Source organism: Salvelinus namaycush, chromosome 12 (genome assembly GCF_016432855.1).
Source record: "Salvelinus namaycush isolate Seneca chromosome 12, SaNama_1.0, whole genome shotgun sequence".
NCBI classification, from domain to species: domain Eukaryota; kingdom Metazoa; phylum Chordata; class Actinopteri; order Salmoniformes; family Salmonidae; genus Salvelinus; species Salvelinus namaycush.
Genome location: NC_052318.1, coordinates 42,271,312 through 42,283,989, shown reverse-complemented (window position 1 = coordinate 42,283,989; position 12,678 = coordinate 42,271,312). Strand labels below are relative to the sequence as shown.

The 12,678-nt window shown below is 53.4% G+C and overlaps 1 protein-coding gene across 1 annotated transcript in view; it reads left to right on the top strand.

The window, feature by feature from the left end:
* LOC120057259 (spectrin beta chain, non-erythrocytic 1-like) overlaps positions 1-12,678 on the top strand; it is a 58,075-nt gene that overhangs the window by 31,358 nt on the left and 14,039 nt on the right. Inside the window, exons 4-11 of the mRNA XM_039005809.1 lie at positions 7,207-7,298; positions 7,705-7,785; positions 8,992-9,107; positions 10,181-10,293; positions 10,368-10,555; positions 10,725-10,842; positions 11,203-11,361; positions 11,762-12,064. Of these exons, the coding sequence (XP_038861737.1) occupies positions 7,207-7,298; positions 7,705-7,785; positions 8,992-9,107; positions 10,181-10,293; positions 10,368-10,555; positions 10,725-10,842; positions 11,203-11,361; positions 11,762-12,064 (1,170 nt within the window). The remainder of the gene's footprint in view (positions 1-7,206; positions 7,299-7,704; positions 7,786-8,991; positions 9,108-10,180; positions 10,294-10,367; positions 10,556-10,724; positions 10,843-11,202; positions 11,362-11,761; positions 12,065-12,678) is intronic.

Here is a 12,678-nt window from a genome sequence, read left to right as displayed (position 1 = left end):
AATGTTCTATACAATGCCTTTCTATATGCCTTTCTAGAGAGTAGAGGGTGCATGTGAATATTACCCCCCGGCCAGTACTGCCCTGTTCCTCACTTCCACCACTCTTCCTAGTCCTATCATGTTCCTCACCCCCACCTGGGTCACCCTGCCCAGTACTGTCCTATTCCTCACCCCCACCTGGGTCACCCCACCCTGCCCAGTCCTGTCCTATTCCTCACCCCCACCTGGGTCACCCCACCCTGCCCAGTCCTGTCCTATTCCTCACCCCCACCTGGGTCACCCCACCCTGCCCAGTCCTGTCCTATTCCTCACCCCCACCTGGGTCACCCCACCCTGCCCAGTACTGTCCTATTCCTCACCCCCACCTGGGTCACCCCACCCTGCCCAGTCCTGTCCTATTCCTCACCCCCACCTGGGTCACCCCACCCTGTCCTATTCCTCACCCCCACCTGGGTCACCCCACCCTGCCCAGTCCTGTCCTATTCCTCACCCCCACCCTGCCCAGTCCTATCCTATTCCTCAACCCCCACCTGGGTCACCCTGCCCAGTCCTGTCCTATTCCTCTACCCCACCTGGGTCACCCTGCCCAGTCCTGTCCTATTCCTCACCCCCACCCTGCCCAGTCCTGTCCTATTCCTCTACCCCACCTGGGTCACCCCGCCCAGTCCTGTCCTATTCCTCAACCCCGCCTGGGTCACCCTGCCCAGTCCTGTCCTATTCCTCAACCCCACCTGGGTCACCCATCCCTGCCCAGTCCTGTCCTATTCCTCAACCCCACCTGGGTCACCCAGTCCTGTCCTATTCCTCTACCCCACCTGGGTCACCCATCCCTGCCCAGTCCTGTCCTATTCCTCTACCCCACCTGGGTCACCCATCCCTGCCCAGTCCTGTCCTATTCCTCTACCCCACCTGGGTCACCCATCCCTGCCCAGTCCTGTCCTATTCCTCTACCCCACCTGGGTCACCCATCCCTGCCCAGTCCTGTCCTATTCCTCTACCCCACCTGGGTCACCCATCCCTGCCCAGTCCTGTCCTATTCCTCTACCCCACCTGGGTCACCCATCCCTGCCCAGTCCTGTCCTATTCCTCTACCCCACCTGGGTCACCCATCCCTGCCCAGTCCTGTCCTATTCCTCTACCCCACCTGGGTCATCCATCCCTGCCCAGTCCTGTCCTATTCCTCTACCCCACCTGGGTCACCCATCCCTGCCCAGTCCTGTCCTATTCCTCTACCCCACCTGGGTCATCCCACCCTGCCCAGTCCTGTCCTATTCCTCTACCCCACCTGGGTCATCCCACCCTGCCCAGTCCTGTCCTATTCCTCTACCCCACCTGGGTCACCCATCCCTGCCCAGTCCTGTCCTATTCCTCTACCCCACCTGGGTCATCCCACCCTGCCCAGTCCTGTCCTATTCCTCTACCCCACCTGGGTCATCCCACCCTGCCCAGTCCTGTCCTATTCCTCTACCCCACCTGGGTCACCCATCCCTGCCCAGTCCTGTCCTATTCCTCTACCCCACCTGGGTCATCCCACCCTGCCCAGTCCTGTCCTATTCCTCTACCCCACCTGGGTCACCCATCCCTGCCCAGTCCTGTCCTATTCCTCTACCCCACCTGGGTCACCCATCCCTGCCCAGTCCTGTCCTATTCCTCTACCCCACCTGGGTCACCCATCCCTGCCCAGTCCTGTCCTATTCCTCTACCCCACCTGGGTCACCCATCCCTGCCCAGTCCTGTCCTATTCCTCTACCCCACCTGGGTCACCCATCCCTGCCCAGTCCTGTCCTATTCCTTTACCCCACCTGGGTCACCCCACCCTGCCCAGTCCTGTCCTGTTCCTCTACCCCACCTGGGTCACCCCACCCTGCCCAGTCCTGTCCTATTCCTCTACCCCACCTGGGTCACCCTGCCCAGTCCTGTCCTATTCCTCTACCCCACCTGGGTCACCCTGCCCAGTCCTGTCCTATTCCTCTACCCCACCTGGGTCACCCTGCCCAGTCCTGTCCTATTCCTCTACCCCACCTGGGTCACCCTGCCCAGTCCTGTCCTATTCCTCTACCCCACCTGGGTCACCCTGCCCAGTCCTGTCCTATTCCTCTACCCCACCTGGGTCACCCTGCCCAGTCCTGTCCTATTCCTCTACCCCACCTGGGTCACCCTGCCCAGTCCTGTCCTATTCCTCTACCCCACCTGGGTCACCCATCCCAGTCCTGTCCTATTCCTCTACCCCACCTGGGTCACCCTGCCCAGTCCTGTCCTATTCCTCTACCCCACCTGGGTCACCCTGCCCAGTCCTGTCCTATTCCTCTACCCCACCTGGGTCACCCATCCCAGTCCTGTCCTATTCCTCTACCCCACCTGGGTCACCCATCCCAGTCCTGTCCTATTCCTCTACCCCACCTGGGTCACCCATCCCAGTCCTGTCCTATTCCTCTACCCCACCTGGGTCACCCATCCCAGTCCTGTCCTATTCCTCTACCCCACCTGGGTCACCCATCCCAGTCCTGTCCTATTCCTCTACCCCACCTGGGTCACCCTGCCCTGCCCAGTCCTGTCCTATTCCTCTACCCCACCTGGGTCACCCTGCCCAGTCCTGTCCTATTCCTCTACCCCACCTGGGTCACCCATCCCAGTCCTGTCCTATTCCTCTACCCCACCTGGGTCACCCTGCCCAGTCCTGTCCTATTCCTCTACCCCACCTGGGTCACCCATCCCAGTCCTGTCCTATTCCTCTACCCCACCTGGGTCACCCATACCAGTCCTGTCCTATTCCTCTACCCCACCTGGGTCACCCATCCCAGTCCTGTCCTATTCCTCTACCCCACCTGGGTCACCCTGCCCAGTCCTGTCCTATTCCTCTACCCCACCTGGGTCACCCTGCCCAGTCCTGTCCTATTCCTCACCCCCACCCTGCCCAGTCCTGTCCTATTCCTCACCCCCACCCTGCCCAGTCCTGTCCTATTCCTCTACCCCACCTGGGTCACCCCGCCCAGTCCTGTCCTATTCCTCAACCCCGCCTGGGTCACCCTGCCCAGTCCTGTCCTATTCCTCAACCCCACCTGGGTCACCCATCCCTGCCCAGTCCTGTCCTATTCCTCTACCCCACCTGGGTCACCCATCCCTGCCCAGTCCTGTCCTATTCCTCTACCCCACCTGGGTCACCCATCCCTGCCCAGTCCTGTCCTATTCCTCTACCCCACCTGGGTCACCCATCCCTGCCCAGTCCTGTCCTATTCCTCTACCCCACCTGGGTCACCCATCCCTGCCCAGTCCTGTCCTATTCCTCTACCCCACCTGGGTCACCCATCCCTGCCCAGTCCTGTCCTATTCCTCTACCCCACCTGGGTCACCCATCCCTGCCCAGTCCTGTCCTATTCCTCTACCCCACCTGGGTCATCCCACCCTGCCCAGTCCTGTCCTATTCCTCTACCCCACCTGGGTCACCCATCCCTGCCCAGTCCTGTCCTATTCCTCTACCCCACCTGGGTCACCCTGCCCAGTCCTGTCCTATTCCTCACCCCCACCCTGCCCAGTCCTGTCCTATTCCTCACCCCCACCCTGCCCAGTCCTGTCCTATTCCTCTACCCCACCTGGGTCACCCCGCCCAGTCCTGTCCTATTCCTCAACCCCGCCTGGGTCACCCTGCCCAGTCCTGTCCTATTCCTCAACCCCACCTGGGTCACCCATCCCTGCCCAGTCCTGTCCTATTCCTCTACCCCACCTGGGTCACCCATCCCTGCCCAGTCCTGTCCTATTCCTCTACCCCACCTGGGTCACCCATCCCTGCCCAGTCCTGTCCTGTTCCTCTACCCCACCTGGGTCATCCCACCCTGCCCAGTCCTGTCCTATTCCTCTACCCCACCTGGGTCACCCATCCCTGCCCAGTCCTGTCCTATTCCTCTACCCCACCTGGGTCACCCTGCCCAGTCCTGTCCTATTCCTCACCCCCACCCTGCCCAGTCCTGTCCTATTCCTCACCCCCACCCTGCCCAGTCCTGTCCTATTCCTCTACCCCACCTGGGTCACCCCGCCCAGTCCTGTCCTATTCCTCAACCCCGCCTGGGTCACCCTGCCCAGTCCTGTCCTATTCCTCAACCCCACCTGGGTCACCCATCCCTGCCCAGTCCTGTCCTATTCCTCAACCCCACCTGGGTCACCCATCCCTGCCCAGTCCTGTCCTATTCCTCTACCCCACCTGGGTCACCCATCCCTGCCCAGTCCTGTCCTATTCCTCTACCCCACCTGGGTCACCCATCCCTGCCCAGTCCTGTCCTGTTCCTCTACCCCACCTGGGTCACCCATCCCAGTCCTGTCCTATTCCTCTACCCCACCTGGGTCACCCTGCCCAGTCCTGTCCTATTCCTCTACCCCACCTGGGTCACCCATCCCAGTCCTGTCCTATTCCTCTACCCCACCTGGGTCACCCATCCCAGTCCTGTCCTATTCCTCTACACCACCTGGGTCACCCATCCCAGTCCTGTCCTATTCCTCTACCCCACCTGGGTCACCCTGCCCAGTCCTGTCCTATTCCTCTACCCCACCTGGGTCACCCATCCCAGTCCTGTCCTATTCCTCTACCCCACCTGGGTCACCCATCCCAGTCCTGTCCTATTCCTCTACCCCACCTGGGTCACCCATCCCAGTCCTGTCCTATTCCTCTACCCCACCTGGGTCACCCATCCCAGTCCTGTCCTATTCCTCTACCCCACCTGGGTCACCCATCCCAGTCCTGTCCTATTCCTCTACCCCACCTGGGTCACCCTGCCCAGTCCTGTCCTATTCCTCTACCCCACCTGGGTCACCCTGCCCAGTCCTGTCCTATTCCTCTACCCCACCTGGGTCACCCTGCCCAGTCCTGTCCTATTCCTCTACCCCACCTGGGTCACCCTGCCCAGTCCTGTCCTATTCCTCTACCCCACCTGGGTCACCCTGCCCAGTCCTGTCCTATTCCTCTACCCCACCTGGGTCACCCTGCCCAGTCCTGTCCTATTCCTCTACCCCACCTGTTATGGAATGCTCTGCCACCAAAGGTTACTCAGGCAAAAAGCAAGTTTAACTTAAAACAACTGCTGAACACAGCGTCTCTCCTCTATCTAAAGATCTAATTTAACTGTACTGAAAATATGAATATGTATACAGTTGAAGTCGGAAGTTTACATACACTCAGGTTGGAGTCATTAGTTTTTCCACAAATTTCTTGTTAACAAACTATAGTTTTGGCAAGTTGGTTAGGACATCTACTTTGTGCATAACACAAGTAATTTTTCCAACAATTGTTTACAGACAGATTATTTCACTTATAATTCACTGTATCACAATTCCAGTGGGTCAGAAGTTTACATACACTGTCTTTAAACAGCTTGGAAAATTCCAGAAAATGATGTCATGGCTTTAGAAGCCTCTGATAGGCTAATTGACATAATTTGAGTCAATTGGAGGTGTACCTGTGGATGTATTTCAAGGCCTACCTTCAAACTCAGTGCCTCTTTGCTTGACATCATGGGGAAATCAAAAGAAATCAGCCTAGACCTCCACAAGTCAGGTTCATCCTTACAAGTCTGGTTCATCCTTGGGAGCAATTTCCAAATGCCTGAAGGTACCACGTTCAGCTGTACAAACAATAGTACGCAAGTATAAGCACCATGGGACCATGCAGCCTTCATACCACTCAGGAAGGAGACGCGTTCTGTCTCCTAGAGATGAACGTACTTTGGTGCGAAAAGTGAAAATCAATCCCAGAACAACAGCAAAGGACCTTGTTGGAGGAAACAGGTACAAAAGTATCTATATCCACAGTAAAACAAGTCCTATATCGACAACCTGAAAGGCCGCTCAGCAAGGAAGAAGCCACTGCTCCAAAACCGCCATTAAAAAAAGCCAGGCTACGGTTTGCAACTGCACATGGGGACAAAGATCGTACTTATTGGAGAAATGTCCTCTGGTCAGATGAAACAAAAATAGAACTGTTTGGCCATAATGACCATCGTTATGTTTGGAGGAAAAAGGGGGAGGCTTGCAAGCCGAAGAACACCATCCCAACAGTGAAGCATGGGGGCGGCAGCTTCATGTTGTGGGGGTGCTTTGCTGCAGGAGGGACTGGTGCACTTCACAAAATAGATGTCATTATGAGGAATGAAAATGATGTGGATATATTGAAGCAACATCTCAAGACATCAGTCAGGAAGTTAAAGCTTGGTCGCAAATGGGTCTTCCAAATGGACAATGACCCCAAGCATACTTCCAAAGTTGTGGCAAAATGGCTTAAGAACAACAAAGTCAAGGTATTGGAGTGGACATCACAAAGCCCTGACCTCAATCCTATAGAAAATTTGTGGGCAGAACTGAAAAAGCGTGTGCGAGCAAGGATGCCTACAAACCTGACTCAGTTACACCAGCTCTGTCAGGAGGAATGGGCCAAAATTCACCCAACTTATTGTCGGATGCTTGTGGAAGGCTACCTGAAACATTTGACCCAAGTTAAACAATTTAAAGGCAATGCTACCAAATACTAATTGAGTGTATGTAAACTTCTGACCCACTGGGAATGTAATGAAGGAAATAAAAGCTGAAATAAATCATTCTCTCTACAATTATTCTGACATTAAACATTCTTAAAATAAAGTGGTGATCGTAACTGACCTAAACAGGGAATTTTTACTAGGATTAAATGTCAGGAATTGGGAAAAACGGAGTTTAAATGTATTTGGCTAAGGTGTATGTAAACTTCCGACTTCAACTGTATATGAACAATGTGTAAATCGTATTTTTGTTGTCTCGGTGTCTTTCCTTTATTACTCTGTTTAATTTAATGGAATCGTTCTTACTGTTCCATACTTTGTCATGTATTTGTACAATTTATGTGGAGTTAATGGGGACCCTAAGAAACGTAACTAAACCACCATTCTGTGGTATTCTGGGACGACTGTGGTTTCAGATTATGTAAATATTCGAATGATATTTCAGCGCTCAATTTTTTTCCTCTCCTTTAAAAAAAAGAAAGACATAATTACAAAAAAAACTCTAATGAATCGGCCCTAATCTCTGCTCTCTTGTTAGACTGATTGGATTGTGATTTATCATCAAACCTAATACAAAGCTGCATGTAAGACTGATTTCAGTGAAGTTTGAATTACCCAGAGAGAGAGAGAGCTGGCTGAAGTGTTCAGTAGGCAATGTGTCTAAGAGGGTACTCTGCTCTGCTAACAGATCCAGGACATCAGTGTGGAGACTGGGGATAACAAGGAGAAGAAGTCTGCCAAAGAGGCCCTGCTTCTCTGGTGCCAGATGAAGACCGCTGGGTGAGAAGGGGGAAAGTGAGAGGGGGGAGCGAGACATGTTCAAGGATGTGCAAGCAATGTGAATGTATGATAGAAGTGAAATGATTAGAGATTTGAAGAACGTTGGGTTTCGAGAGCTTGGGACTATAAGGTTCAAAATGTAGATATTGACATAGCCTTGTTTTGTTCAGTGTTGTCCACTTTATATAGTACTCGAACTACCACAATTCATGTTCAGTTCAAAAGAATACAAGAAACATTTCTGACACCATTCAAACCAATTAGGGTTCGGCGATTTTAAAGCCAATTATCTCAGAATCATATTTTTGCAAATGGAACCTTATCGTCCCATGTTCTCGGTTTGTCAACATCAAAATAGCCTAGGTACTGTGTCGATGATTAATGAGCTGTGACCATGTCCCTGCAGGTACCCCAACGTCAACGTTCACAACTTCACCACCAGCTGGAGAGACGGCCTGGCTTTCAACGCCATCGTGCACAAACACAGGTCAACGCCCTTCCCCTTTGTCAATGTGGCCTGTCGCACTGTATGAAATGCTTCAGTCACTCATTTCAACAGTAGGCGCTGACATTGTCCATCACCTGACACGCTTTGTGTGTGTTGTGATATAATCAGTCTGTCCAATACCGTAGCCTGTTTTACTTGCAGTGCGTTTGAGAAAGAGGCTACCTGTTATGGCACACAACCTCCCTGGGGTGACTGTGTCCCCGTTCTCTATTTGGGTTTGACCCTCTTTTCAAACCCACTACAGTTTGGATAAGTGGATACAAATAAATTGGAATAAGTTGACCTAGATAACAGAAATAAAACCCCACTGGTTTAGCATGCAAGGCAATGCCTGGGTGACTCAACGCTGCCCACTGCTGGTGGCTCCTACTGCGTTACAGTGGGAGACAGGCCTCTAGAGCGTCGGGCCACTAGAGCGTCTGGCCTTAACATGACTACAACTCTATAACAAATGGAAGACAATGTATTATTCTCATCATTGACTCTTTATTTCTCACCTGAGGCTCAAAGTACGAGCAGATTTGAAATATTTTCTGAATGTGCTACAAGGCAATCATGTCAATTCTGTCACTGCCCTGTTTTCATATCTGATCCTATTCAAAGTGGAGCTGAGGGAGTGGAAGGGATGATTAGAACTGCTCTGAAGAAACAATGTCGACGTTGACATGGTCCACACTTACCGTAGAACTCACAGAATCATGGTGACATGTTGATGAAGATGCTATCTATCAGTCAATTGAAATACATTCATTAGGCCCTAATCTATGGATTTCATATGACTGGGCAGAGGCGCAGCCATGCGTGGGTGTTGGAGGGCATAGGCCCACTGACTTGGCAGCCAGGCCTACCCACTGCAGAGCCAGGCCCAGCCAATCAGATTGAGTTTTTCCCCACAAAAGGGCTTTATTACAGACAGAAATACTCCTCAGCACCCCCCCCCCCCCCCCCCCCCCCCCCCCCCCCCCCCCCCCCCCCCCCCCCCCCCCCCCCCCCCCCCAGGCGATCCCGCCAGGTGAAGAAGCCGGATGTGGCGGTCCTGGGCTGGTGCGGTTACATGTGGTAGTGAGGCCGGTTGGACGTACTGCCAAATTCTCTAAAATGACATGAGACCAAGTGGGTTTTATATTTTTGTTCAGAAAATATGCGATTCCTTTCATTAAAAGCGACACCTGTGTTCCCTTCCAGACCGGACGTGATTGAGTTTGACAGCCTGAAGCGGTCCAACGCCCACTACAACCTCCAGAATGCCTTCAACATAGCAGAGAATAAGCTGGGCCTCACCAAACTCCTGGACCCAGAAGGTGAGTATGGTCAGAGCTCTGAGACATGGGTTGAGTTGTGTGTGCCCTCTGCCTTCCCCCAATGGCTAATGGCCACCAAGACTGTGCTCCTGTCCTGTACCGGGATAGCTGGACGTGGTGTGTGGGGAGGGAGGATTACTGGAATGAATTAAAGCTTAAGTGAGAATAGGTGCCGTGTGGTCTGGCTGGACACGGGGCAGGGCTTAATGATGCCCTCTGACATCACAGAGGAAGTCCATACATGGTGAGGGGTTGGCAACGCTCCAGGGCCATCAATCAGGGCAGATTTAGAGAAGACCACCGTGTGTTTTAAGTTTTAATTGACTGGGTTGAGATGGGAGTTTGTATGGGCGACTGTGTGTGGGCGTGTCTGTCTGTGTGTGGGCGTGTCTGTCTGTGTGTGGGCGTGTCTGTCTGTGTGTGGGCGTGTCTGTCTGTGTGTGGGCGTGTCTGTCTGTGTGTGGGCGTGTCTGTCTGTGTGTGGGCGTGTCTGTCTGTGTGTGGGCCTGTCTGTCTGTGTGTGGGCGTGTCTGTCTGTGTGGGCGTGTCTGTCTGTGTGGGCGTGTCTGTCTGTGTGTGGGCGTGTCTGTCTGTGCGTGGGCCTGTCTGTCTGTGCGTGGGCCTGTCTGTCTGTGCGTGGGCCTGTCTGTCTGTGCGTGGGCCTGTCTGTCTGTGTGTGGGCCTGTCTGTCTGTGTGTGGGCCTGTCTGTCTGTGTGTGGGCCTGTCTGTCTGTGTGTGGGCCTGTCTGTCTGTGTGTGGGCCTGTCTGTCTGTGTGTGGGCCTGTCTGTCTGTGTGTGGGCCTGTCTGTCTGTGTGTGGGCCTGTCTGTCTGTGTGTGGGCCTGTCTGTCTGTGTGTGGGCGTGCCTCTGTGTGTGGGCGTGTCTGTCTGTGTGGGCGTGCCTCTGTGTGTGGGCGTGTCTGTCTGTGTGTGTGGGGGCGTGTCTGTCTGTGTGTGTGGGGGCGTGTCTGTCTGTGTATGTGCATGCAGAAGTGTGTGAGAGGAAATGTGGAGCAAAAGGATCAAGTGTAAATGTACTTCAGTGCTGAAGTATTGGCTGTCTCTCTTTCCAGATGTCAACGTTGACCAGCCGGATGAGAAGTCCATCATCACCTACGTGGCCACCTACTACCACTACTTCTCCAAGATGAAGGCCCTGGCTGTGGAGGGCAAGAGGGTTGGCAAGGTGGGGTACAACGGCTGTGTGTGTGGGCCTGTTACTGTTCTTGGGGCCCATCTTACCCCTTCTCTCCCTCCCAGGTGCTGGACTATGCCATTGAGGCTGACCAGCTGGTTGGGAACTATGAGAGCCTGGCGTCAGAGCTGCTGCAGTGGATTGAGCAGACCATTCTGACCCTGAACGACCGTCAGCTGGCCAACTCCCTGAGCGCTGTGCAAAACCAGCTGCAAGCCTTCAACACCTACCGCACCGTGGAGAAACCCCCTAAGTAAGACGGGGATACACCGCTGGGGGGAATTTAAGAACTGGGATGATGTTCTAGATTAGAACATAAATCTCAAGTGAACAGATATACATTTTCCAGCAGGTTGGAATCATAACTGCACGTATTCCATGGTAGGTTAGGTGTCTGACCTGGCTGTGTTGGTGTTCCTCAGGTTCACAGAGAAAGGCAACCTGGAAGTACTGCTGTTCACCATCCAGAGCAAGATGAGAGCCAACAACCAGAAGGTGTACATGCCCAGAGAGGGCAAGCTCATCTCTGACATAAACAAGGTATCACTGTCACTCTATTGTCCACCCACAGGGCGATGGGGGGGGCACATGGCACCTGGGGACAGACACGCCCCCACACACCTTTAGTCCAATGGCAAGAAGTTTCTACAGATCAAATTGTTAGGCCCCTCCCCGTTTGTTCCATTTGCTTCCGTTTGTGGTTCTGTTTGGTTCCTAATGAATACACCCTCTGGTGACACTGATGCCTTGTATCAAGGTGCAGTTACTCCCTGTTTAAATGCATGACTAGAGTAGAACGTTTAATAAACACCAGTTGACCCTACAGCCGTCTAGGATCATGAATAACACCCCTGGTTTAAGAGACACCTCCGACTTGCTGTGTTCTGATTGGCTCTGCAGGCGTGGGAGCGCCTGGAGAAGGCGGAGCACGAGCGGGAGCTGGCGCTGAGGAACGAGCTGATTCGCCAGGAGAAGCTGGAGATGCTTGCCGCTCGTTTCGACCGCAAGGCCGCCATGAGGGAGACCTGGCTGAGCGAGAACCAGCGGCTCGTCTCTCAGGTGACACACACACACACACACACCCCCCTGACCTTGAATTGGCAATGTGTTCAAACTGGGAAGGCAGGTGACAAAGGATGGCGGTTATATTGTCTGTCTGTCAGTTGTCCACAGCCCAGAGATAACAGTAATCGTAGGTGATGGTTGTGATGACTTTATTTTGATGGAGTGGACAGGCTTAGCGTCTTGCTGTCCTGCAGACAAACCACTCTAATTATCTCAGTGAGGCAGGGGGGGGGATTATCTACGCTTATTCAGTAGCTTTATCACTGTCATGAGGTTATTAAACAGGCTACCGTTGTATGCATTTGAACACGCTGACCATTTCGATCACAGATCATTTCATGACCAATGCACACGTTGACCTCTTCTAACCTCAATCTGTCCTCTTGTCCCTCAGGACAACTTTGGCGTGGACCTGGGAGCGGTGGACGCCGCGACTCGTAAACACGAGGCCATCGAGACGGACATCGGGGCGTATGGGGAGCGCGTGGCGGCCGTGGAGGCGGTGGCCAGGGAGCTGGAGGCGGAGAACTACCACGACGTGCGCCGTGTGCTGGCGAGGAGGGACAACGTGCTGCGGCTGTGGGAGTACCTGAAGGAGCTGTTAGCCGCTCGCAGGGAGAGACTCAACGCACACCGAGACCTGCAGAGACTGCTGCAGGAGATGAGATCCATCATGGACTGGATGGGAGAGATGAAGGTATTGGAACATAGCAACACACCCGATATTCTCCCGGTGTAGAAAATGCACACTTGGTCATGCTGTACATCTCACACTATCAACCCTGCATGCCAGTCCAAACTCAAATGACTCCTTTCAAAATGGCGGCTACTCCTGGGTGTGATGGGTTACAGAGGTTGACTGAGGTGGTCCTGACTAGGAGAGAGTATATTCTTAGCTCTTGGCCTCAGCTGATTCCCTTTCCCCTGCCTACCTTAAAGGGGATACTTCGGGAATTTGGGCAATGAGGCCCTTTATCTACTTCCCCAGAGTCAGACGAACTCGTGGATGTCATTTTTGTCTCTGTGTCCAGTATGAAGGAAGTTAGGTAGTTTCGCGAGCCAATGCTAACTGGCGTTACCCATAGACTTCGTCATTGCGCCTCAGAGAGATGGTATTGGGATTCAGAGAGCCTTACCTCATCAAGCCCAAATGAGCGCTCTGTTTTCTAAAGATAAAGTCTCACTTATCAGTCGGCACAAAAGCTGGCCCCTCATTTACGTTTTTGACGCCTTGACTTAATCTATATCTCTTAGTGACTGCTGCAGCTATGTCTTTTACTAATGCTCCCTGCCATTAGCATCTCATTAGCG